This window comes from Saxophila tyrrhenica (assembly GCF_035928015.1).
Source record: "Saxophila tyrrhenica strain CCFEE 5935 chromosome Unknown scaffold_3, whole genome shotgun sequence".
Taxonomy (NCBI): Eukaryota; Fungi; Ascomycota; class Dothideomycetes; order Mycosphaerellales; family Extremaceae; genus Saxophila; species Saxophila tyrrhenica.
Window position 1 is genome coordinate 1,120,008 of NW_027041735.1, and position 24,123 is coordinate 1,144,130.

General features: G+C 55.5%; 10 protein-coding genes across 10 annotated transcripts; 7 read left to right on the top strand and 3 right to left on the bottom strand.

The window, feature by feature from the left end:
• Positions 1 to 784: 784 nt before the first annotated feature.
• On the top strand, positions 785 to 3,177 carry LTR77_002387 (uncharacterized protein; the record flags this gene model as incomplete). Its single annotated transcript, XM_064799646.1, has 4 exons — positions 785 to 913; positions 1,231 to 2,130; positions 2,164 to 2,433; positions 2,509 to 3,177. The coding sequence occupies 4 exons, from the start codon at positions 785 to 787 to the stop codon at positions 3,175 to 3,177; spliced, it is 1,968 nt and encodes a 655-aa protein (XP_064662401.1).
• Positions 3,178 to 3,344: 167 nt separating this feature from the next.
• LTR77_002388 (uncharacterized protein) lies at positions 3,345 to 4,030 on the top strand (the record flags this gene model as incomplete). The annotated part of the gene is made up of 2 exons (XM_064799647.1): positions 3,345 to 3,936; positions 3,990 to 4,030. The coding sequence occupies 2 exons, from the start codon at positions 3,345 to 3,347 to the stop codon at positions 4,028 to 4,030; spliced, it is 633 nt and encodes a 210-aa protein (XP_064662402.1).
• A 64-nt stretch (positions 4,031 to 4,094) lies between these two features.
• On the bottom strand, positions 4,095 to 6,226 carry LTR77_002389 (uncharacterized protein; the record flags this gene model as incomplete). Its single annotated transcript, XM_064799648.1, has 3 exons — positions 4,095 to 5,841; positions 5,891 to 5,991; positions 6,047 to 6,226. The coding sequence occupies 3 exons, from the start codon at positions 6,224 to 6,226 to the stop codon at positions 4,095 to 4,097; spliced, it is 2,028 nt and encodes a 675-aa protein (XP_064662403.1).
• Positions 6,227 to 6,818: 592 nt separating this feature from the next.
• LTR77_002390 (uncharacterized protein) lies at positions 6,819 to 8,161 on the bottom strand (the record flags this gene model as incomplete). The annotated part of the gene is made up of 3 exons (XM_064799649.1): positions 6,819 to 6,885; positions 6,972 to 7,298; positions 7,353 to 8,161. 3 exons carry the CDS (start codon positions 8,159 to 8,161, stop codon positions 6,819 to 6,821), a joined length of 1,203 nt encoding a protein of 400 aa, XP_064662404.1.
• Positions 8,162 to 9,062: 901 nt separating this feature from the next.
• LTR77_002391 (uncharacterized protein) lies at positions 9,063 to 10,868 on the top strand (the record flags this gene model as incomplete). Its single annotated transcript, XM_064799650.1, has 4 exons — positions 9,063 to 10,065; positions 10,121 to 10,253; positions 10,307 to 10,685; positions 10,746 to 10,868. 4 exons carry the CDS (start codon positions 9,063 to 9,065, stop codon positions 10,866 to 10,868), a joined length of 1,638 nt encoding a protein of 545 aa, XP_064662405.1.
• An 861-nt stretch (positions 10,869 to 11,729) lies between these two features.
• On the top strand, positions 11,730 to 12,512 carry LTR77_002392 (uncharacterized protein; the record flags this gene model as incomplete). Its single annotated transcript, XM_064799651.1, has 1 exon — positions 11,730 to 12,512. The coding sequence occupies one exon, from the start codon at positions 11,730 to 11,732 to the stop codon at positions 12,510 to 12,512; it is 783 nt and encodes a 260-aa protein (XP_064662406.1).
• A 1,816-nt stretch (positions 12,513 to 14,328) lies between these two features.
• LTR77_002393 (uncharacterized protein) lies at positions 14,329 to 16,323 on the top strand (the record flags this gene model as incomplete). The annotated part of the gene is made up of 1 exon (XM_064799652.1): positions 14,329 to 16,323. One exon carries the CDS (start codon positions 14,329 to 14,331, stop codon positions 16,321 to 16,323), a length of 1,995 nt encoding a protein of 664 aa, XP_064662407.1.
• Positions 16,324 to 17,042: 719 nt separating this feature from the next.
• LTR77_002394 (uncharacterized protein) lies at positions 17,043 to 19,457 on the top strand (the record flags this gene model as incomplete). The annotated part of the gene is made up of 1 exon (XM_064799653.1): positions 17,043 to 19,457. One exon carries the CDS (start codon positions 17,043 to 17,045, stop codon positions 19,455 to 19,457), a length of 2,415 nt encoding a protein of 804 aa, XP_064662408.1.
• Positions 19,458 to 19,584: 127 nt separating this feature from the next.
• On the top strand, positions 19,585 to 20,520 carry LTR77_002395 (uncharacterized protein; the record flags this gene model as incomplete). Its single annotated transcript, XM_064799654.1, has 2 exons — positions 19,585 to 19,971; positions 20,107 to 20,520. The coding sequence occupies 2 exons, from the start codon at positions 19,585 to 19,587 to the stop codon at positions 20,518 to 20,520; spliced, it is 801 nt and encodes a 266-aa protein (XP_064662409.1).
• A 370-nt stretch (positions 20,521 to 20,890) lies between these two features.
• Positions 20,891 to 23,610, bottom strand: LTR77_002396 (uncharacterized protein; the record flags this gene model as incomplete). Its single annotated transcript, XM_064799655.1, has 3 exons — positions 20,891 to 23,126; positions 23,253 to 23,347; positions 23,464 to 23,610. 3 exons carry the CDS (start codon positions 23,608 to 23,610, stop codon positions 20,891 to 20,893), a joined length of 2,478 nt encoding a protein of 825 aa, XP_064662410.1.
• Positions 23,611 to 24,123: the final 513 nt, after the last annotated feature.

Genomic DNA, 24,123 nt, shown 5'->3' on the forward strand with positions numbered 1-24,123 from the left:
GTGTCATCATCAACTTGAGAGCTCAAGATTTCTTCCAACTCTTCGATCGATTGAGGACGCCCAAGACCTACAGTCCCACCGGAGACGCGGTCTTGTCACTGTATCATGTGGCGAGTGCTGCGCCGGAGTGCGGAAGAAGTTCGTAGGAAAATTGATTGCTATCAACTTGAGCGAGGCTCGGAGCTATACACGATGCTTGAGGGGGTGCACCTCAAGCATCTCAAGTGCGCCCGAGCGTTCTCAAGTGCTCTCGAGTGGTCACGTGGAAGGTGGTTTTACCACAGGACTTGTAGAGCTGCGACACGTGACGATCAAACGACAGGAACGAGGACCGAGAGGGGGTGGGGAGTCCGCGAAACTACTGCAGCTGTCGGAGCCTATTTCAGAGACATTGCCACGAAAGACATTATCGTCCATTCGTTCACGGTACACATTCAAAGTCCAGAACTAACATGTCGAGGTCGTGGAGAAGTGCAGTTGCCGGAAACTCGCAGTTGCGAAGACATCTCCCTGAGCAGGCTGGAGCACTACGCCTGTATTCCAGAGACACATACTTCCAAAGTAGGCTCAATGGAAACACCACCCGGTCGAAGTCAAAACGCGAAGGACGGTTTGACTCCATGATATGATGAGGAGAGTCCACCGGCTCCGAGGCATAGGGCATACCTTGCAGAGCTGCTCGACATGCCCTGAGAACCTTCCTGTATACCACAATACGAAGTTATAGCAAGAAGCGTTCCTCCCTGAGCACCCCTGGCTCTCATCCCACCAGCAGGAAACGAACATGCCACACAGTGTACCTGGACAGTCAAAACTCAAGACCATCCTGGCTCTTCTGCTGGCGAGATCAAAGATGAAGTCGACTGGTCTGGAGGACATCAGCACCGAGTTGGCTTCAGCAACCGGGATAATCGTCAGCCAGGTCTTACGCACCACGACGATGAGCATGAGGATGATAGTCGACCGCAGGTAAATGGTGGAACTGAACCCCAGAGCAACCCATCCTCGAACGAAGGACTCCTGAGCTTCCGAGACATTGTTTCTTATCGCCGAGATCATAATACTGCCAATACCGAGGAGCGGCCGCAAGGATGGCGAGATGTGTTCGATTATACCGAGGATTATGTTAAGAACACTGAAAGATGGCCTGCTAACATCAAGCGAGAGCAACAACAAGCCCAAAAGAAAAAAGAGGCAAAGGCTGAAAAGTCACAGACTGCTAATTACTAGTTTGCTGGTACGAATGGGTCCGAATCAGGACAGGAAGGTGAAGAGGCAAAGTGGAAGCGGCAGACCGGCGCGAGGGATGCGCATCACGGTGCACGTGCAGTAGGTCAGTCAAATGGAAACGATGTTCAAGACAGCAAGAAGGAGAACGAGGATCAAGAGCTTCTCAAACGCTACTCGCCGCAGGAGATTGCACTTCTCCGAGCATTACAACACGAGAAGAAGTATCGTCAGGGTCTTCGAGCAAACGATGGCAAACGCAAAAGTCCACAGACTCACAACAGGTCCACCATTGCCATTGATGTGGCGGATCAGTTCACTCCCGATAACTGGCTACCTAGGTCTGGCCATCTCATCCGACTGACGAGCAATCACCCGCTGAATGCTGAGCCAGAGCTGAGTCTGCTCTATCAAGCCGGCCTGATCACGCCTAACGAACTCCATTGCGTGCGCAACCATGGCGCTGTGCCACGCCTATACTGGAATACTCACAAGCTGGATATTGAAGATGGGAAATTGGTCCTCTCCATGTCTGACTGGACGAAAAGATTCGAGAGCATCAACATCCCGGTATGTATTGCCTGCGACGGTAACCGCCGAAAGGAGATGAATTTAGTCCGCAAGTCAAAGGGCTTCAACTGGAGCGTAGGAGCAGGCGGCTGTGCCTATCGGAAGGGCGTACCCTTGTGTGATGTTCTCGCTGCGGCTGGCGTTCGAGCGGATGGGCAGCGTTGGGTCAATTTTGAAGGTGCGGACGAACCATCTGAAGGAAAGTATGCCACCTTCATCCCCCTTGCGTACGCTATGGATCGGACCAACGACGTGCTTCTGGCGTACGAAATGAACGACCTCCCACTGCCGCCAGACCATGGATACCCGCTTCGGCTGGTCATTCCAGGCTACGTAGGCGGGCGACAGATTAAATGACTAGCCAAGATCTGGGTCTCAGAGACTGAGAACACAAGCCACTACCACATATGGGACAACAGAGTACTCCCTTCGTTCATCACCGAGAAGGACAGCAGCTTCGCAGAGACTATGTTCTCTCACCCCGACACCGCTTGCAACGAACAGAACCTCAACTCAGTCATCGTCAAGCCATCTCAAGGAGAGAGGTTAAGTCTCGCACAAGCCAAGGTCGGGCAGTCATACCGCATCGAAGGGTATGCCTACGACGGAGGCGGCAAGGAAGTCGAACATGTCGAAGTGTCGCTCGACGATGGCCAAACCTGACTCTACTGCATTCGAACGTTTCCAGAATATCCCATCCGCCACGGCAAGAAGTTCTGGATCTGGCTGTCCTGGCATGTCGATGTCTCTATAGTGCATCTGCTTCAGGCCAAGACTATCACAGTCCGAGCATGGAACGTCTTCAAGAACACTCAGCCGGAGCATCTGAACTGGAACATCATGGGCATGATGAACAATTGCTGGTACAAAGTGAAGACCGGGATCGATTGCACGGATGGCGCAGGTCCGTTTGTCTTGTTCCGTCATCCTTGCGAGCCCACGGGGAACGGCGGATGGATGAAGACGAGCGTTGAGAACCAGATCCAGAGCGCGAAGCAAGAAGCCGGCGCACCGACGAAGCAGTTCACTCGGCAGGAGGTTGAGAAGCATGACAAGGAAGACGATTGCTGGCTTGTTGTTGACGGGAAAGTGTACGATGCTACTTCAGTCTTGTGCTGGCATCCTGGAGGCAAAGCCTCGATACTTGGACGCGCTGGTAGGGTGCATCACGATACTACAGACCAGTTCGCAGCTATTCATGACGATTTTGCCTACAAGAACCTGCACGAGTGCGCCCTGGGTGTCGTCACTGAGAAGGCGGCGAACTTCATTAAGGCCGAAGCTGAAGAGACTCGCGAACAGGAAGGCGAAGGAGAAATCTGCAGGAGATCACGTGGTGTTGCGGAAGAAGCGGTGGGTGCCAGTGACTCTAACGGCTGAGAAGGAGCTTTCGGAGGACACAAGGCAGTACACGTTTCGCTTGCCAGAGGAGAATCTGGGTCTAAGCACATGTCAGCATCTAAAGATTGGTGTCCACATAAGGGATAAGATGCTCATACGATCATATACGCCCACGAAGCCTCTGTTGCCTAGTCCAAAACCAAGCGATGGAGCAACCAACGGCGAGACAACCTTTCCTGGAGCGGACTATCTACCAGACGGGGAGTCAGCCTTCCGACATTGTCGTCAAAACCTACTTCCCAACTGCCTCCGTACCAGGCGGCGCAATGAGCAACATCCTCGACTGCATCCCCATCGGCGAACAAGTCGATTTCCAGGGCCCCACAGGCCGGATCGTCTATCAAGGCCAAGGCAATTTCGAGATCGAGGGCAAGCAGAACACGTTCCGCAAGATCTCGCTTGTGCTGGGTGGCAGTGGCATCACTCCAGGCTATGCGTTGATAGCGCGAGTAGTGGCGACTGCGGACGAGGATGTGGAGGTGCGGGTGGTGGATTCTAATAAGACGGAGAAGGATGTTCTGCTTCGTGAGCAGCTTGATCATTTTGAGAGGACGAGTGGGGGAAGGGTGAGGATTGCGCATGTTCTCAGCCATCCGAAAGAGTCGTGGGGAGGTTTTAGAGGCCATGTGGAAGGGAGGATTATCAAGGAGAGCTTGTTCCCGCCTGAAAATGACAGCGTCGCTTTCTTGTGTGGTCCTCCGGGGATGATTCAAAAGGCTGCTTTACCTGCGTTGAGAGGTATGTCTCTCGCTTGTGCCAGACCATGGTATCTAATGCTGACGTGGTTTTAGAATGGGGCTATGTGGAAGATGAGAATCTATTCGGCTTCTGAAGGAATAGTTCAGGCTGTTCACTTAACAGACGAGCATAAGAATCAATCCAACCCACTAGACAAACTAATCCCCATTCAAGATTTCATACGCAATCTTCTCCGCAAGCCCATACACAGTACCCTGCGGGTGACCCGGAATGAGCTTCGGGAACGAGCTCGCATCCACCACTCGCAAGCCCTTCGTGCCGAAAACCCTCGCCTTAGAATCCAGCACGGCCATGTCGTCGCTCTCCTGTCCCATTCTGCACGTACACGCCGGATGAAACACCGTATCAGCGCTGCGCCGGATGATGGCCTCGATCTGTGCATCCGTCTGTACATCCTCGCCAGGGTAGACCTCGCCGCCGATGAGCGCCGGCTGCATCGCCTTGGTCTCGAAAAGCTGGCGTACCCGCTTGAAGGCTGCAATGAGGATTTCCATATCACGGGGGTCGGTCAGCCAGTTCGGGTTTACGAGCGGGTGGTCGGCAGTGTCTTTGCTGTTGATCGTTACGTTTCCACGGCTGAAGGGAGCGATGATGGTTGCAGCCATGGCCGTGTAATTCTTGAAGTCGGGGGCAGAAAGGAGGTAGTCGTCGTTCGTGCTTGCGTAAGCGTCCTGGTTGAAGTACTCAACATCGGGCCAATCACCACCAAATTCTGCATCGAGATCGTCGCGAGTGGACTGGCTGATGCTGCCTTCGGGAAGCCTTTCGAAGGATATGATGGTGCCGCCGGGGTTGGTGTTCATTCCGGTGCGGCTCTCGATGTACTCTGCGTTCTGAGCGGCGAGGTAATCTGGGTCCGCGAGGTAGGCGATGGTCTCGACGTCGACTTCGCGGGTGATGGCGGACCAGATGTGGTCCATCATTCCCTGCCCCACGCCTTCCAGAGCGGAGACTTCCTCAATACCGTTGTCGGACAGGGTCTGCGACGGTCCTACGCCAGAAACCATAAGAAGTTGAGGCGAGCGGAAAGCGCCGGCTGAAACGATGACCTCCTTGGTTGCATTCAGCATGAAATTGACCTTGCCGCTGCCGATGCCTGAGACTTCCAACTCGACGCCGTAGGCACGCTTGTTGTCGTTGAACAGAATCTTCTTGGCCAGCGTCTCCGTGAAAATCTGGAGGTTGAAATTCTTCTTGATGGCATCCCGGAGCATTGATGTCTCTGAGCTGGATCGTGTCTGTGTGATAGGATCGATCGTGTCGGCGCAATTCATCCAGCCCAGAAGGTTCCCATCGACCATACCAGGAAGCTGCTTGAGACCCAACTCCGACAGCCCAGCACCGATGTAAGCGTTAGACGGCTCCAGGAACCGGGCATACGAGACCTGCAGGGGTCCGCCGTTCTGGTTGTAGTCGCTCTCGTCATAGAGCGGCGTCTGTTGGCAAGTCGACTTCTTCTTAGCAAGCCCAGGCGCTTTGGAAAGACCAGGAGCAGTGGCAGGTGGCCCGTGTCCTTTGCCATTTCCATGCTTCGCTGGGCTGGAAGAACATCCAGGAGGAACGGAGTCCAAAGACTCAGGCGGCGTGAACTGCACTGGCTTCTTCATGAACTCGTTGAACGAGTCGAAGCTCCAGCTGTCGTCGCCAGTCATGTTCGCCCATTGGGAGTAGGCAGTTCGGGCACCCCTTTGGTACCACATGAAGTTGCGAGCGCTACCACCACCTAAGGTGTGGCCTTGGGAGAAGAGCACGCTGTCATCGTTGAGGCCGGCTTGAGGAGTGGTTTGTTGGAACCAGTCGATCAGGGGGTTGTTCCATAACGGTGCCTTCCCGAGGTAGTAGACTGAGTTGGCTGGTACTTCTGTGAGGTTGGAGTTTTGGATTCTGCGATAAGTTAGTGGCAGTTCATGGAGAGCGGAGCATGGGAACGCACTCGTAGAACCCTCCAGCCTCTATCACAGCTACCGTGTTGTTCTCAGCCAGTCGATTCGCAACAGTCAGCCCACCAGTGCCGCCGCCGACGACAATGTAGTCCTGGACATCGTCAGACACTCAAATTTCCGTCTCATACAGCAAAGGGAAAACTCACGAACGTCTGAGGGATATCAATCAACCCAAAATGCGACCCGAGCAGGCTCAAACTCTGCAGCCGCTCATTGTAAGGGTTCTCAGCATCAAACCCGCTCTGCCGTCTCGAGAGCGCGGCCACCAACTGCACCCCAAACAACAGTCCATAACAGAGCTTTGCAACCGTACTATTCCCTGCCATAGCGACGATTATGCAATGTACGACAAAGGAGTGTAAGAAGTAGAGTGAAGAGAGGTCGGACTACTGCGTCTGCATCAAGCCACCCGGAATAAAGTGAGGCCCGTACGAAGATTATACCTTCTGCAGGCCAAGGCGGTCGACCACATGGCTGTGGGGCGGAAACCCGTTCGTCTCGAGTCAAACAGTCTCAACCCAGATTGGCTTCTGCGCTAGAGAAGGCAATGTGCAATTCCCGAAGTTGCGCCCGGTGGTTAGCGATAGACTTATTGTTCCTTTGGGGCGGAAAGTGTGGATCATTTGGTTGGCTTTGTTGCTTGGTTCTGGATCCCGCCAGATGCGATCAATGCGTGGTAGCAGCACGTGGTAATCTTGTAGGTCCGCCATGACAGATTCGACATGGGGGCGTTCATTGATCACGGAAGGGGCATGCCGAAAGGTGGAAATATTGCGCATGAGGCCTTTACAGCCGATCAGCAGCGCGAGGCACAACTGAGCAGGTATTCTACAGCATACATGCATGAAGGTCATCCTGTTGAACCCTCGTATATGTATCATGTAAGGTACTGTTAGCCCTTATACTCAAGACCACCTCTCAGTACTTCGACCTGCCCATGTACTCTTCCTCCCAGTGGAAGTCGGTCTTCTGGTACACCACGTTCCTAGATCCACAGCACAGATGATCAGCATTCTACCACCGTTGCTGTAGCACAGCTGTGCCCTAGAACAAGCGCAGGAGATCACATACCTATTCAGCGAGCTCTGACTTCCCGTCTCAACATTGTCCCTCACGTCCATCTCAATCTCATCCCCACGCCCGGTGCAATTGTTATGCTGCTCAGCCGTGGCATCTGGACGAAACGAGTGCAGCACACCTCGAGAATCCTGCTTCTTACTGCGCGTCCAGTTTCTCGAGCCACCGTCTTTTGAGGCATGGCCGTTGCTGCCGGACTTCACGTAGCTGTCGTAACCGCTCCGCGTCAAAGCCAGGCCGGCTTGTCGGGTCTGAATGTCCGCGATGAAGCTGTTGATGCGAGGGATCGTGGCTGTGATGATTGATAGATGGACGATGGATCTGCTCTTAGTTAGCCTTCCGGCTTCGATTTGCTGCGATCAAGGTCGGCCTCACATTGTAATAGTCCAGTACGTCACCTCTGTCCAGGTGTCGTCGTTGCTGTGGAACGGATGATTAACCCGGAGGTGCCCAAGTACGCCCAGCTGCCCGATCTGGAGCGCGCAGACCAGGACTCGAGAGCCCATCAGCATGATTGGGAGGACTCGGTCCTTCGTACGGGCCTGCAGCTTCCAGATCCGTGGCACCATCCACACGGCCAGCATGAGATCCGTCACAAAGTTGAGCGCAATGACCACGAACTCAACCCAACTGCCGGCGGAGCATGATGCGTCCCAGTCGACCTGGACACCGCAGGAGAAAGCGGTGCCGATGAATGCGAAGACGACCCAGAAGCCGATCGCGGATAACAGAATCGTAATGCCCTTCTTGTCCTGCCGCGGAGCAAGACGTTCATACAAGAAGGCAACGCTGACCTTTGCCGCAGCTTGAGACACAATTCCGAGCAGGCCGGTAGCATAGGTGAGTCTCGTGTACGCTTCGAGCTGGGAGTGCATCAGAGTCGCAGCATGTCGTCCCAATCCCTCATCGACCGCTCGTTCGAGCAGGATGCTCGTTACAACGGCGAGCAGCTTCGTTCTGTTAGTGTATCTCTTCTTGTGAAGCGGGGAGGATGACCATACGGCTCCAGCAATGAATAGATAGTCATCGCGCCTCAGATCGTGCTGCTTCTTGAGCGTAAGACCGACGCGGATCAAAGACACGAGGACCGTGATACTGGCTCCGATGTAGCCCAAGACGACTGGAGGTGCCCCTTGATCATTCTTCGTGTTGGCGAACAGCGGCGGGTATGCGTTGGAAGGCATTGTGCATGCTGCTCTATCGCCGCGACAGTCGAACCTGCTCAATGTGTGCGGACAGTATCGTCAAAGGCAGCGCGGATCGGTGCGAGAGAAGAAAGGCTTGCAGGATCGATAAGCAGGAAGTCCTGACTTGGTTCTCCAGGTGGGCCGCATTAGCTGTTGGTGCCAAGGTAGGGAGGTAGTTTCGCGCAAGACCACTCTGATGATCATTAGTCCTGATGGCCCTATGTCGGGTGAAGAGGCCACCGCGGGGATGAGGCCAGTTCGTTTGGTCTTTTCGAGAAGCGCGGACGCCAGGAGAGCAGAGTTCAGATTGCGACAAAGGGCCTCTGCAGAAATGGTCTCGCAATAGGGCTGGCAGGGTGACATCGCACAGGAACCGGAAGCTTGAAGCCAGAAGCCGCTGAACTCTCTCTTGATGAGTCGAGATGTTGAGAGCGGAGGGAGGGCATGGAAGAACTTCGGCCAGGCATTCGAAGCTCTTGGCCAGGGAACAAGGTGGAGTGTTAGGTTCGACCATCAATGCTTGAGAGCATGCCAATGACAAACTCACATCTTTGACTCGAGGCGGTCGTCAGGGCTCTCGAGTCTTGATCCCCACCGAGGGCCGGGACGAAAACGGATACAACCATACGGCCGATTCAGCATAGCCAAACTCTTTTCCCTTGAATCAATATGCCGGCACATTCGGCACCCACCTGTGGACCCCTTCTCCTCCACCAGGCTGGACGTGATGCTACTGCAATGACCGACAAGTAGTTCGGCCAACGACCTGGTTCCTGGGACGTCCTGACCCTTCAACTCAAGTCCCCCTGCTATACCTGCAGCAGGCGGCACGGTACCGCAACGAGACAACCGCAGCAGTACCAGCGCCGGATCACGATCTTGACGACACCACGCGAAGATGAAGAACCCCAAATCCAGCATCTCCTTCACCTCCAAACCCGTCGACGGCGCAGAATCATCTGGCTCCGCACCCTACGATGGCATCCACAAAGGCCACCAGGGCGGCAACGACGCCCACCTCCGCACAATCGGCGGCGGAGCAAAGCTGAGCAAGCAGTACGGACCCGTGGACAAGCTGGATCGCTACCTCTCCTCGAAACCGATCATCTCCTTTGGCCTGACGCTGCAAGCCTCGTGGGAAGCTGTAGCAATCTCCTTCCAGTCGACACTTCTCAACGGCGGGCCATCGACGCTGGTGTACGGTATGCTGTTGAGTACGTTCGGCTCGAGCGCGATGGCTGCGACGCTGGGTGAGATGGCTTCGATCAATCCTTCCGTTGGCGCGCAGTACCGGTGGACTGCTATGCTGGCACCGAAAGGGTCAAACCCAAGGTTCTTGGGCTACCTGCAAGGCTGGCTTACGGTGTTCGCATACAACGCTGCATGCGCTCTCAACCCCTTCCTCATGGCGCTCATAATACAAGGCTGTATCATCCTCTGCGATGAGACGTACATTCCTGCGGCATGGCATACCACTCTTCTCGCATACGCCTCAATGGGCATACCTGTACTCTGCAACATCTACGCCCGCCGACTGATTGCGCCTTTGGAAATCGTTGCGGCTATTCTCCACGTCCTGCTGCTGATCGTTTTCGTCGTCGTCCTCACCACGATGGCTCGGAGAAGTACCGCGGACTTTGCCTTCAACACCTCGTTCTTCGGCATCTCTGGCTGGGAGAGCCAAGGCATACAGTGGTCCGTCGGTCTGCTGGCAGTCATCTTTCCACTTGGAGCCTACGATTCGTTGCTTCACATGGCGGATGAAACGAAGAATGCCGAGCGAACCGTACCACAGGCTATGTGGATGTTCACTGCGCTTTCGGGCGTGGTCGGCTTCATCTTCGTCATTGTGCTCATGTTCTGCCTTGGGGATGTCGACAAGGTGTCGAACACACCTACAGGTAAGCAGACGGTTGTATAGCCCGCATTCCGCAGGTCGGCTAATATGTTTCGTAGGCCTGCCCATCATCGAAACACTGTATGAAGCCACCGGCTCCAAAGCCGGGACCGTCTTCATGATGCTGTGCATCTATGTGATCATCGGCGCCTCACAGTTCAACATCCTCGCTTCCGTCTCGCGACTTGCATGGTAAACATCATATATCTCTCAATCTTGGTAGCAATACTGACCCACCACCACAGGGCCTTCGCAAAAGACGGCGGCCTCCCCTTCAGCCACATCTTCGCCCGTGTCCACCCCACCCTCCGCATCCCCGTCAACGCCGTCATCCTCACAACAACCGTCTGCCTCTTGATCAACATCATCCCCATCGGCTCGACGACAGCTTTTTACGCGCTCACCTCGCTGTCAACGCTGGCGCTGTATTTCAGCTATTGCGTGCCTGCGACCTTGATCTTGATCCGCAAACTACAGCGTACGTTCCCCGCGTACGGGCCTTGGAAGATCCAGGGAGGATATTGGACTGGGTTGGCTGTGAATATCTTCGCGTTTTCGTGGGGCTGGTATTGCGTGTTTTGCCTGTCCATGCCAACGTTTATGCCGGTGACGGCGGCGAATTTGGTGAGTCCTTCCACAGATAAGTAACACCGAGAGTGACAGTGCTGACTGCAGCTTTGCTAGAACTGGGCCGGTCCTATCTTGCTGGGTGTGATCTGTATCGCCATTGGGTCGTGGTTTGGTGGTGGCCACCGCAACTTTGTCCTACCCAAGGACGGCGTGGACCAGAAGGAGGGCATCGATTGATTGATAGACCGGCAGAATCTTGGCAGTATTTGGGATAGAACAGAACCAAGATACGCTGTACCAAAGTAGTTCTCCAGATCCGAGACATGGTGGTCCTTCACGCCGCGGTCTCTGGCTCTACATCATCTCATTGCCATGGCCAAGCGCCATTGTGTTCGAATACTCGCTCCTCAAGCGCGTTCTTCGACATGACCGTGGCACGATCGTACAACGGCCGGTGTCATACGCATCAGTGTTCCAGGAGTTTGCGTTGTGTTCTATAGTGGCGTGGTCGGAGCCGGCGGCCTGCTCCGTACACAAGAGATACGCCATAAAGCCTCTCCGGTGGGTGCTCTGAGGGTCGTAGCAATGGACAAGTATTGATCCGACTTAGATGGTATGATACCAAATGTTGTTGCTTTTTCGCCTTGCTCGCAGTTGCCCTTGTTCCACCGAAAGGTCGCTTGCATGCCTGAAAGCGGTATAGAGGCCATCGGGGCCGGGAGAACGAAGTCGGCAAGAACGATCGCGAAACCGAGCTCATGTCGGCGCCAGCTGTCCGCCTCTTCGCGAGATCGTCTCGACTACACGGATGAACTTCTCGATAGATCAACACATGATGAAACAGTAGGTATGATTAGTAGAATACAACAAGAACCACGACGTGTCGAACTTGGAGTTTCTCCGCCATCACTTCAAAGACGATACAGAAGCCCTAGCAAGACTCAGATTCCTGCGGAACTCTATCTTTCAGCTCATATCAACAGCACTTTCCGCATACATCTCACAGCCAGCTCCTGGAGATACCGTCACCACCATCACCACCACTCCGACCTCGAAAGCCAAGCGTCATCAAAACAACAACCCCCGCCAAACACCATCATGACCACCACCCCCAAACCCCTCTCCTTCTTCGGCGCCACCGGCGACTCCACCGCCCACTGCCTCGCCCACTCCCTCCGCTGTTCCCACCCCTGCGTCGCCCTCGCCCGTACCCCCACCAAACTCACCACCAGCCTCAGAGCCAAAAACGTCTCCGACGCGCAACTCGACCAGTACCTCACAATCATCCCCGGCGACGTCCGAGACCTCGACGCCGTCAAACGCACCCTCCTCACCGCGGACGGGAAAGGTGTGGCGGAGATGGTGGTTGTGGGGGTGGGGAGTTATCCGACCTGGCAGTGGAGTGTCACGGAGCCGATTGTGCAGACGGATCCGAAGATTTGTCAGGACGCTGGAGCGAGGATCCTGCAAGCGCTTGAGGAGCTGAAGCCGGTGAGGAAGCCGTTGTTGGTGAATGTGTCGACCACCGGCATACCGCCGCAGGGAAAACCGTGGGATGTGCCGCGGTTGTTTTCGTGGCTCTACCGCGTGCTGCTGCATAACGCGCACGCGGATAAGATTGTGCTGCAGGAGCGGTTGGGGGAGTATATGCGGCGGCCGGAAGCGGAGAGGGGGATCAGGGGGTTTGTGAATGTGAAGGCGAGTTTGTTGATGGATGGGGAGGCGTTGGGGGTGGAGAAGGTAAGGGAGGGGATGGAAGATGAGCCGGCGGTGGGGTATACGATTCGCAGGGCGGATGTTGGGGGGTGGATGTTTGGGCGGTTGGTGAAGGGGCGTGTGAGGGAGGAGTGGGTGGATAGGGGGGTGTGTATTACTTACTGAGGTTGTTGGGTTTTGAGTATTGGTGGCGGTTTTGCGAACGGAAGAGCACATTCGTAGTGAAGCGCCAGTTCACATAATATCATCGCAGGCTCAAAACCAGGCTTATGTTGATGTGGCAGCGCAATGGTACTGATATCGACTTGCCGCAAGCCATCGAGGTCGGCCATGTTGTCGAAAGCGTAAACTTCCTCACCAATTGACAACGATGAGCTTGCAAGAATCGAATTACCCTCGAACATTTTCCTGTCGCCCGCAAGGCCTATCGTCGGCAGCGTATGTGAAGATGCAAACCAACAGCGCTTGTAGCGCCTCTGGGCGTTTATGACGGCTGCGTTCGAGACCAGATAGGCTCTGATCAGCTCTTTGAACCTACTCCGAAGTACCACGGATTTTGCTCCGAGGACCAGAACGGCAATGTCTCTGCACTTATCTTCAGGCTCCGTGGAAGGATGACTGTTGGCTCCGCGGTGCGGTGCCGCGGGGTGGATGTTGAACTTTGGTCTTCAACAGCACAGACAGCGATCGAGACCTGTCTAGAATTGTACAACGCTCGACGGCCGGGAGAGAGGCGAAATGCTGGAGAGGCTTTCCTGCTGTGGCTCAACTCCCGCCCACGCGAAGAAGAAGGGATATCCTTGTTACAACATTCAAGGTCGAGCCGCACGCGGAGCCGGCTCCTTCGAGATGCGAGATTGACGTTACAGTGCCGATCACGCTGCTCGTCGCTCGAAAGTCGGAAAGGCGTGAAGGTCGAACGACAGACAGACACGCCTGTCTCACATCCAGTCATCCAGTCTTCAAGGAGAGACTCAGAGACAAGCTGAAAATGACGTCGTCGCTCTCCGCTCTCCGGACCCAAAGATCCGGCGCCGTCAAGCCACAGAAAGCACGAAGAATTGGCATCATCCAGCAGACTGGAGAAGCGTGGCGGCTGACGTGTAGCGCGGAGTTAGAGATCGAGCGCCACGGTGTTCTCTGGCGGGTGAGCGGGTGATGTGGGATGGCTGGCAAGCTGGTCGCTGGTCGTAATTGTCGGACCACGGCGAGCGCGCCGGCGGCAGCGTAGAGCGTCGTCTTCATGTTGAGCCTTGAGATCTCTCAGCCTGCAGCTGTGGCTTCAGCAGTGACGACGAGTCTGGACTCACCACACGAGAGTTTGCGGGAAGCGAGAGCTTCTGTTCTCTCGGTGTTTGCGGTCGGTGGAGTACCCGTCTCCGACTAGGCCGGAAGTGGGAATTTGAGGAATCGAAAGAAGGCGCACCTCGTCACAATCTCTGCACAGCCTCAGTAGCCGCATCCGCATCGCCGCTCCGCTCGGCAAGCACCACTCTCGCACAACGCCCTCCCCCAAGCCCGCCGTGGCGTGTCCTTTGTCCTGGTTGCTGTCGACGAGCATCGCATACCGCAGGACACCATACACCTCTGATCGACCGTGCTGGGAACAACCTCAACCGCCGATTCCCGCCCGGCAAACATCCGAAGCTGCAGGCGCAGTCCCGTTGGTGATCATTATCCGCCTCCGAGGCTTGGAGCAAGCAGCCTCACTCGCCAGCCACTTGGACGACAGTTGGCACTCCTGCGCACTCACCTGCACCCTCGACGTACAGAGCCTCCCGATAGCTCTGGGTGACCTGCCAGGGAAGACACATTCACTGCGCAACGGGCGACTGCGTTCGTGGCGCCGTGACAATTCACCGCCGTGCGATTGGGTGATGCGAGAGTACGGCTTACGCTGGGAGGAATACTGGGAACACACGCAAGGAACATTCTGGACTGGGAAATACCTCGATCCTCGTAAACGACAGCTGCCCTTGACATGGCAACGACCAGCCGCTCGTCCACGCCGCATACCGAACCGTTTCCACCGCTCGACGCGCAACCCCGAACACCCACCTCGCTCTCTTCGCTCCCCGTCAAAACGACCAACGGGCCAGAGAACCAGAACCTCCTGAAGCCAGAGAAAGATCGTATCGCCGCAGGCTTCTCGCCAAAGCTAGACAAGCGCGTGCTGTCACCGTTGCCTCTGACTGGGGCGGCGGCGATGGCCGAGCTGAAGAAGAGGAAACAACAGCAGCAGGGAACTACAAGTCCGAGAGAGACCAGCCCTAACCCAGCCGTCGCGGCTATGCAGAAGTTGATGGGTGGCGGCGGCGGCATGTCCAGGCCGTCAGATGCGCCATCACCGAGCAAGCTCAGCGAACCCGTGCAATCGGCCGCAGAGAAGATGAGCGTGGACAATGCCATGACAGAGTCTATGCAGACCAGTCCGATCAGTCTGTCCAGCTTTGGCACTCTCGAAAGCACCGGCGTGGCAGCGAACATGACAGCCACAGCGCATGACCATCCTGCCTCAGGCCCTCAATTTGTGGCTGAGCCCGCGCAGATGACGGAGCCAGTCTCATATACGAATGGCCAGAAATATCTGAACGTCATGAACGATGAAGGACCAAAGGCATTCTCATATCCCGGGCCCCCGCCACAGGATCAAGGCGAGGGCGGGCCATCTAGAGGTATGAGTCTACCCGGATTTGGCCAAGGCAGTCCAAAATCTCCTGCGTCGTCGAACAAGCGACACAAGTGCCCGTATTGCTCGACGGATTTCACGCGACATCACAACCTGAAGAGCCACCTGCTGACTCACAGTCAAGAAAAGCCGTACGTGTGTCAAACCTGCCAGGCGAGGTTCCGGCGGCTTCATGACCTCAAGCGACATACCAAGCTACATACTGGAGAGCGGCCCCATACATGCGACAAGTGTGGGAGGAAGTTTGCACGTGGCGATGCACTCGCGAGGCATAATAAAGGCCCAGGAGGATGTGCTGGTCGGAGGTCTAGTTTCGGTGGAGACGACGAGTTTGGAGAAGGGGAAGGCATGGACGGCGTGGAGTATGATGGCGAAGACGGGAGCAGCCCGGATCACGGCCGGCGCGTAAGCGAACCGAGCCGGAAGCGTGCGCATCTCGAAACACCCCACGACCCGAATCGCCAAGTCTATCGGCAACAGTCCAGCACATATCCGCCGCCACCACAACAACAATCGCGGCCGCATGCTGGGAGTATGGGCAATATGGGTCCACCAACCGTTGTGCTACCCGGATCACATGCCGTGTCGTCCCCGCGCGACATGTCTGGCCAACACAGCCCTGGTGGAGGCTCGATGAGCTCGATACAGTATGGTGGTAGCACGCAGGTCCTTCCCTATCAAGGCGGCATGATCGAGTCACCAAAACCACTCTCGCCCGGCCAGCCGCCGCCACAAGACCAACACCGCCTAAGCATCGGTGACGCCTCCCATTCCAGTCAAATGCTCCGCCACCGCTCACCCAGCCTCACTACCCAATTTCAACAACAACACTTCGGCCGCGGCAGCGGCGGTAGAACCCCGCCCCAACCACCGAGCCAATTCCCTACATCCCACCACGGCTCCCAACCCGCCCCTGTCCTACCACCACTTGGAAACCAAACCCAACAGCCTCGCGGCAACCCGCAACCCACGTCTATGCAAGCCGGCCCCGGCCCCTCCATGCTCCAGCACCAACAACTTCCCCCCTCCATTACAAACCCCGGCTCCAACCCCGGCAGCCACTCCTCCCACGGCCGCTCGTCGGGCAGCAGCATGCGCGACGCCATGGGCACCGATCCCAGCGACATGTGGGGCTATATCCGCGGTTTAGAAGCGCGCTTCAACCGCATGCAGGACGAGTACGAACTACGCATCAGCAGATTGCAGGAGGAAGTGATCTCGCTTAGAGGGCAAGTATCGGCGAGCCAGAGCTATAGCAGCGACATGGGGCAGCAGCCGAGGTATTAGTGCTACCCCAGCGAGCCGCCGCATGGCTGTGAAGGGCGCGCGGACTCGGTGTTGAGGTGGACGTGGGCGGAGGAAGGAAATCCGCTGGCGCTGGCTGCTCATGCAACATTTACGGAGCAGCAGCAGGTCCCGGCGGAGGAGTGGATGGCGTGATCGCATTGTCATGTTGACGAGGAGAAGAAGATGCATCGCACTCGCAGTACGAACAAAAGTACGGGCAGGTATGAGAGTGGAAGTGTATGAGTAGACTGCGCCACAAAACTTCTGCATGGCGCTTGGGTGTTGTGTGGGAACGGGAAGGGAAGGGGGAGGGTTACGATGTGATATCCTGTCGTTTGGGGCTTGTTTCTCTTTTGTTGGAAGATGTCCTTTTGTACGATAGTTAGGTGGTTGATAGATTTTGCGAGACTATGGCATTATCTTATGATCAACGAAGACCTTTCAATAATTTGAGGGATATTGATGAGTGTGTGATCGAGGGTACTATATGCCAAGCTCTTCCAGGGTCGTTCTTGCCCTGTGAGGTCGTGGTATCGCTTATCGGCCGCCTCCGAACGACTTGCTTGCTTCTGCCACTTCACGTCCGTCCCGTCGCCACCATCAAGCACTTACCTTATCATCCGAACAACACTGGAAAGGGATCCAAATGCCCCCCGCATCACCGCCATCACCACGACCCTCTGCTCTTCCCACCGACTTTGGCTGAAGCAATCTCTACAATGGCATCACCGGCCACTCCAAATACGATGGACCCCGATCACTACAACACCTACATCTCCCACATGCGCCAGCAGCAGTATCCCATGCTCTCAGGACCCTCCCCCGAAACAATCTACCTCGACCATGCCGCCGCGACCCCCGCCGCTCGTCTTTTGCTCGACCGCTTCCATTCTTCTATGCTGGGGAGTTTGTACGGAAACCCGCACTCCGCTTCCCCTTCGTCGATGAATTCTTCGCAAATGGTTGAGCGGGTGCGGCAGAGGGTGCTGCGGTTTTTCGGCGCGGAGACGGGGGAGTTTGATGTGGTTTTTGTGGCCAATGCTACGGCGGGGGGGAAGTTGGTGGCGGAGGGATTGCGCGAGGGCGAGGGGTTCGGGTATGTGTATCATGCGGATTCGCATACGAGTCTTGTTGGGGTTAGGGAGGTTGCGAAGGACTCGCGGTGTGTGGGGGATGAAGGGGTGGAGGCGTGGTTGAGGGAGTTGGAAGAGGGGGAGTTGGAAGAGGGGGAGGGAGGGGAGGGGAGGATGTTGTTCAGCTGGCCGGCGCAGTCGAATATGAACGGTCGCCGGTTGCCGATGGAGTGGTGTGGACGGGTGAGAGAGACTGCGAGGAAGGGTGGGAGGGAGGTTTTCACGTTGTTGGATGCGGCGGGATTGGTCTCGACTTCGCCGCTGGATTTGAGCGATGCGGATGCGGCGCCGGATTTTACTATTCTGAGCTTCTACAAGATCTTTGGCTTCCCGGACTTAGGTGCCGTGATCGTGAAGAAGTCAGCAGCGCACATCTTCGACCGACGGAAGTTCTTCGGTGGTGGAACGGTGGATATGGTCGCTTGTATGGGCGAGCAATGGCATGCAAAGAAGTCTGGAGAACTGCATGATCGGCTTGAAGACGGGACGTTGCCGGTGCATAGTATTCTTGCTTTGGACGCCGCGCTGGATACGCATGATGAGTTGTTCGGGAGTCTGGAGAGGGTTTCGAGACATACTGCTATGCTTGCGAAGGAGCTTCATGATGGCCTGACGGCGCTGAAGTATGCGAATGAGAGGGCGGTGTGTAAGGTCCACAAGCATGCTGCATCTACGTACGGCAAGAGGAAGACTCAGGGACCGATCGTGGCGTTCAACCTGCTCGATGCGCATGGTGACTGGGTCAGCAACTCGGAGGTAGAGAAGCTGGCTACGATACATAACATTCATCTACGGACGGGAGGTGTGTGCAATCCTGGCGGGATTGCCTCAGCGCTCGATCTGGCGCCTTGGGAGATCAAGGAGAACTTTTCGGCCGGCCATCGATGTGGGAGTGAGGACGATGTGCTGAATGGGAAGCCTACGGGTGTTGTACGTGTGAGTCTGGGCGCCATGAGTACAATGGGCGATGTCGAACGGTTTCTGGAGTTTGTGCAGGAATTCTTCGTGTGCAAAGTGCCACCGGAGCCAGCGCCTATGCCTTGCCCGGTACGGGGACCACAGCAGAGGCTTTATGTGGAAAGCTTGACGGTGTACCCGATTAAGAGCTGCGGCGGCATGCGTGTACCGTGTGGCACGAGCTGGGAGATCCGATCAGAAGGACTGGCATGGGATCGGGAATGGTGTGTCGTTCACCAAGGCGCTGGAAAAGCACTCAGTCAGAAGCAGTATCCACGAATGGCGCTCCTCCGACCACACCTAGACTTCAAATCTGGCATGCTACGATTGACCTTCGCAGGCGGTGGCAACGAGATCTCAGTCCCGCTCTCCAGGAACCCAGCCCTCTACACCGAACCCCTCAAACCACGCAACGCGTCCGTCTGCGGCGACTCGATCGAAACACTCACCTACTCCTCCCCCACCATCGCCGACTTCCTCACCCTCGCCCTCGACGTCCCCTGCACCCTCGCCCGCTTCAACTCCACCTCTTCCACCCTCCGCCACAGCAAAGTCCACCTGAAACCTGCCCACCAACCCGACCCCAGCATCCCGCGGCCGCTCATGCTCTCCAACGAATCCCCAATCCTCATCATCACCCGCTCCTCCCTCAACCGCCTCAACGAAACCATCAAATCCCACGGCGGCAAAGCGGCCCATCCCTCCGTCTTCCGGGCTAACATCGTGCTCGCGGAGTCCTCGCCTGGGTTCGAGCAGCCGTGGGCAGAAGACGAGTGGAGCAGCGTGAAGTTTGGGGGCGAAGGGCCGAGGCTGGAGGTGCTGGGTGGGTGTCGGCGGTGTCAGATGGTTTGTGTGGACCAGGAGAGCGCGGAGAGGGATCGGGAGCCTTTTAGTACGTTGGCGAAGACGAGGAGGGTGGGTGGGAGGGTGTTGTTTGGGGTGCATGCTGCGTTGGTTGAGGGGAGGGGGAAGGATGTGAGAGTTGGGGAGTGGGTGGAGGCGGTTGGGAAGGCGGATGGGGAAGACGGTACTTCTGTGCAGTGATCGTACCACTCTTCTCGCCATCAAACTCACATGAAGAAAGGCGGGGCACCCTTGTACCTCGAGTGAGGGTACTTTTGACCTTTCTTTCCTGTGCGGCTCGTTGTGCCTTACGGAACCGATGCCAACGATGGATGACATACCAACCTCGATCCCACTGAGCGACACTCCGAGCTTGACTGATTCAGAGTTGCGACGTCTACTGCCCCCGGATACAGACATTGCAGAAGCCAAATCAGCATGCGCGACTGGAAGCCTGTACACCGCGAAGGGGGCCGTGGAACGTCTGACCAGCGAAGGTGTACCGGTCGTTAACCTTCGAGGCTGTCTCCTCGAGGGCATCAGATCCAGAGACGAAGCCGTGGTCGAGATGCTGCTATCCAAAGGTGTCCCCATCAAACATGTTCGCCGTGGAGCTAGCGGTACGACAGAAGTCTACCGAGATCTTGTCTTTGCTACTGCAATATGGATGGGACATCAACAGGGAGATGGAGTGGTGTTCTCGGTCTCTGCTCGGGTAAGCTTCGATCCTTCATCTACATGTTTTATTGGCCTAATCATGTGTACTAGGCTCGCCGTAACTCAAGATGCAGACCTCAAGCTTGTGTCTTGGTTGCTCGATCAAGGCGCAAATCCCAACGTACGTTGCCAGATGGACATCACTCCTCTCTCCAACGCCGTCCTCAAAGCGCCACTCCCGGTGATCGAGCTCCTGTTCGCACATTCTAACCCACCCTACCGCGGAGAGCTGCTCCATAACGCAGCAATGCGCACCACGGGCGATGCCGAAGAGGTCGTTCGAATGGTGCTTGAACGCTGCCAACTGGACATCAATCACATTGTGTACGAAGGTGACGTCTTTTCGTACGAGGTGTGGAAAGTCTCTGGCCTGGGTACTGCCCTTCACGAGGCCGCCAAAATTGGGAATGCGAGCGTGGTGCAGTTGCTGCTGGCCAGTGGTGCTGACGTCTCGATTCGCGACTCGTGTGGACGGACGGCTCTTGAGGTTGCTGAGCTGTTCGGACACCATTCCATCGTCGAGATGTTGCGAGGCAGTGAATGTTGAACCGCCCCATGCTGTGGTTGATGTATACGCAGTTTGGCTGTTGCTGTGTCGAATGGTCAACATGCGACTGAAAAAGTCTGGCAGACCTACTCTTCGCGATCTTACTCCAGTCGGCCCCGACATCGTTTCTGGTGTATTAGGCAGCAGTTGCCATTTCGCCAGCAAAGTCTCCGAATTTCTTCAAGCACCTCTGCCTCCATTAACTGCATGAATAAAATGATAGACAGATTATCCATGCTGGACATGACAGCAGTATTATAGTGCGACAAAAAATGGCATGCTCCGACGTAATGCTGTGTTTTTGCCACCAGCGAAGCAGCTCCATGTCAGCGCACATGCTTGTCTCAAAGAGTGCAGGTCTAACCATCGTCTACATCTCGATCATCTGTACAGACCCATAAGCGTCTTCCAGCTCTCGCACTTCACCAGGCTCGAATTCGACGGCGAAAGCCTCGCGGACGTTCTCGATTCTCGAGTCAGTCGCGAGCCCGAGGATAGGACACGATCCCTGGTGCAGCAACCAGGCAGTCGCCACAGCAGCCATCGATCGCCCCTTGCGCTCCGCCAAAGCCTCGAGCTTACCGACCACTGCCTCATCTTGTTCACCCTTGAACCACTGCTTCGTTTTCGCATCTACCTGTGACCGCGCTGTCTGTTTGTGATATGGTCGTCCAAGCAGGCCTCGCGCGAGCGGGCTCCAGGGTAGGATCGCAATGCCCTCGGATCTGCAGAAAGGGACCAGTTCGCGTTCTTCTTCCCGATACAGCAGGTTCCACAGCGGCGAGATGCAGCTGAAGGGCGTCCAGCCGTGCATCTTGGCCGTAAACTGCATCTTGGCCAGTTGCCAGCAGCGCAGATTGGAAGCGCCTAGGTAATGGACTTTACCCGCCACGACGAGATCGTGCAAAGCGCGCATGATTTCTTCGACTGGTGTTTCCACATCTAACTTGTGTAGCATCAGGACGTCGAGATATGGTGTCTGAAGGCGGCGGAGGGAGCCTTCCACCGCCTCGAAGATACGCTTGCGACTCAGGCCCATTTGATTCGCAAGCGGCCCATCGTTGGCTGCTGGTTGCGATCGCAAGTCTGGTGTGTCTTCGAGGACTGGGTGGTAGATTTTGCTGATGATCACGACCTTGCTGCGAGGGATATCATACTGTTTCATCGCTTTGCCGATGATTAGCTCAGAGTGGCCATTCGAATAAGTATCAGCAGTTTCCCATGTGTTGAGTCCAGTGTCGTATGCTCTCTTTAACAGAGGAAGAGACTCGGAATCCGGGAGCACCCATGGACTGCCCTGCCAGTTGGGATTGCCAAAACCCATGCAGCCCAGTATGACTCGTGATACTTTGAGACCAGTTGATCCGAGGTTTTGATATTGCATTTCTGGCTGGGTGGACTTTTCTGGTATTGACCATCGCTCCACTAAGTCTCGTAGTGTTCCGTCTTGCCCAACGTTTCCAGGGAAGACAACAAACGGCACGCCCGGATATTTGGACGACTTCTCGTCACAGCGCCATAGCGGAACACCGGAAGCCGCTTGACCGCAAATCTCTGCTCGTCGCATGCGAAGCCCTTTGCTGGCAGCGTCTGAGCTCGTAATCCCTCCTTTAGCTATAATGTATCGCGGCCGAGGAATGAGTAGGCGTAGGAAAAGGACTAGAGCATCTGCGACCGCTTGCCCGATCCGCAGACTGGAGTTTCCGTCCTTGCCGGTAATGAGTTCCCTACTGGTCATGACCAGCACGTCCCGACTGGCAAGTATTGCCTCGCCTGCTCGATCGGCAGCCTCAAGGACAGCTGCTCGTGCGGTGCTGGCATCCAGTAAGTCCTTCACTTCGAGGCATATCGTCTCCAAAACATCCTTGCGACCGTCGGTCAAAGCCTGGAGTTGCGCAGTAGTCTTCGGCACGTATGAACCGGCGAGGATGAGCCCTCCCGGAGCTCGTGGTGAAATATCCATGGCCAGCGAGCTTGGACTGAGTGGCGGTATCTCCTCAATCGCCAGACGGGTTGAGACAAAAGCAGCGCCAGTACGATACAAGAAGCGCTTCCCTCTCATCCGAGCCTCCAGCAGCCCGAGAAGGAAGACCTCCATGTCTGAAGTGGCGATGGCGTTCACAATAACGACAGCGTGTGGAGGAGCACTCATCAGATTCTCGCATACTTTCTGTGCTCCGCCATTACGTATGTCTGCGATACTGACAGAGCAGATGCGGTCGTCGGTGATGCGACCGTTCGACTTCTCGACGATGTATCTGCGCAGATTCGAGTTGCAGTACCCAAATGATGCATCTTTGGCGAATGGGGTTTGGGCCGCAGGCGTCAACTCGCCTTCGGGACCTCGAACATAATGGACATCGTCTATCGTTAGGCGACCTCCCTGCTCGAAGAACGGTGCCAGAATCCATGCGTCGTGCTGGCCCAGCACCTCTTCAACGACCTCAGGCTCGTCAGGAAAGTGTCCACGGAGGGTGGAGTCGCCACGCAGGACTATCTCAATCTCCTGCCCTGCCGCAGCTGCGGCATCCTTGACCGCACGGCAGATGGTGGTGATGAGCTGGCGGGCTTCTGCGGTTGGAAGAGCACGGGAGTTGGTCAAAATGCTAAATAACAGATGGTTCAAAAAGTCAGCACATGTCTCTGAACTGCGAATAGCAGGCATGAGGTGTTAGAGCGAGGTAAAGTCTTCGATCGTGTCTTGGAGAACCCGTTCACTCATCAGTACTTACAAGAAGCCAGACGGACTAGAGCGAAATTCCTTCAACAGAGTCTCATGGTCCGATACTGTAAGCACGTTGATATCGTGGCAAGTCTGTGTGCCAGTCTATGGGCAAAAGAGTCAGCAAAGGTCTTAGGTCATCGAGCAAGGTGGCGAACGGGGCCAGACGCCACGTGAGAGTCACGTGGCGTCAATACAGTTTTGTCCATGAGCTCACTCACCGGATCGTCGTCCAATACTACCAGCACCGGAAGATATGGCCTTTGACTCGCAATGGATTTGGTGTGAGATGAATCCGACGGAACTGGTGGGTAGCGTTTGAGGACCTCATCGTATTGCAATAGCCTGTAGTCTTTAATACTACTCATGATGTCAAATGTGATAAGTCACGATGGTTGTTAGCCGCTCAATCGTCTCTTCTTCTTCGTGCTATACGGTTGTGCAGCTAGAGAGGTTGGAGAGATTCTGTCCTTACTCGGGCTATCTTTAGCCACCGGGGCCGGAGTATATAGTATACGCTACGTAATTATGTATTCGCGGACACTACTTCGTAGGGACCGAAAACGATTAACAAGATACCTCCTAAGCCCGAAGGAACATTAGCCCGAATTTCTTAGTTATTTCGAGCCTAATATAAGCTATGAAAATTACTACTACGTCTATAAGTACCGACCGTAGGACTCCCGATATCGTTCTAAAAAGTTTAGGCGATAACTTTATTAGTATTTCCGTCTTTTAAAGTATAATAGGGGCTTTACTCGACGCTTCTTTCCGCCCTAGTAGCTTTCTTCGCCTTCTTTACCTCCTTCTTACTCTCCTTAGATTAAACGCCTAGGTTAAATAGTATTAGGGTACGTCCGCGCTTTACCTTACGCTAGTTT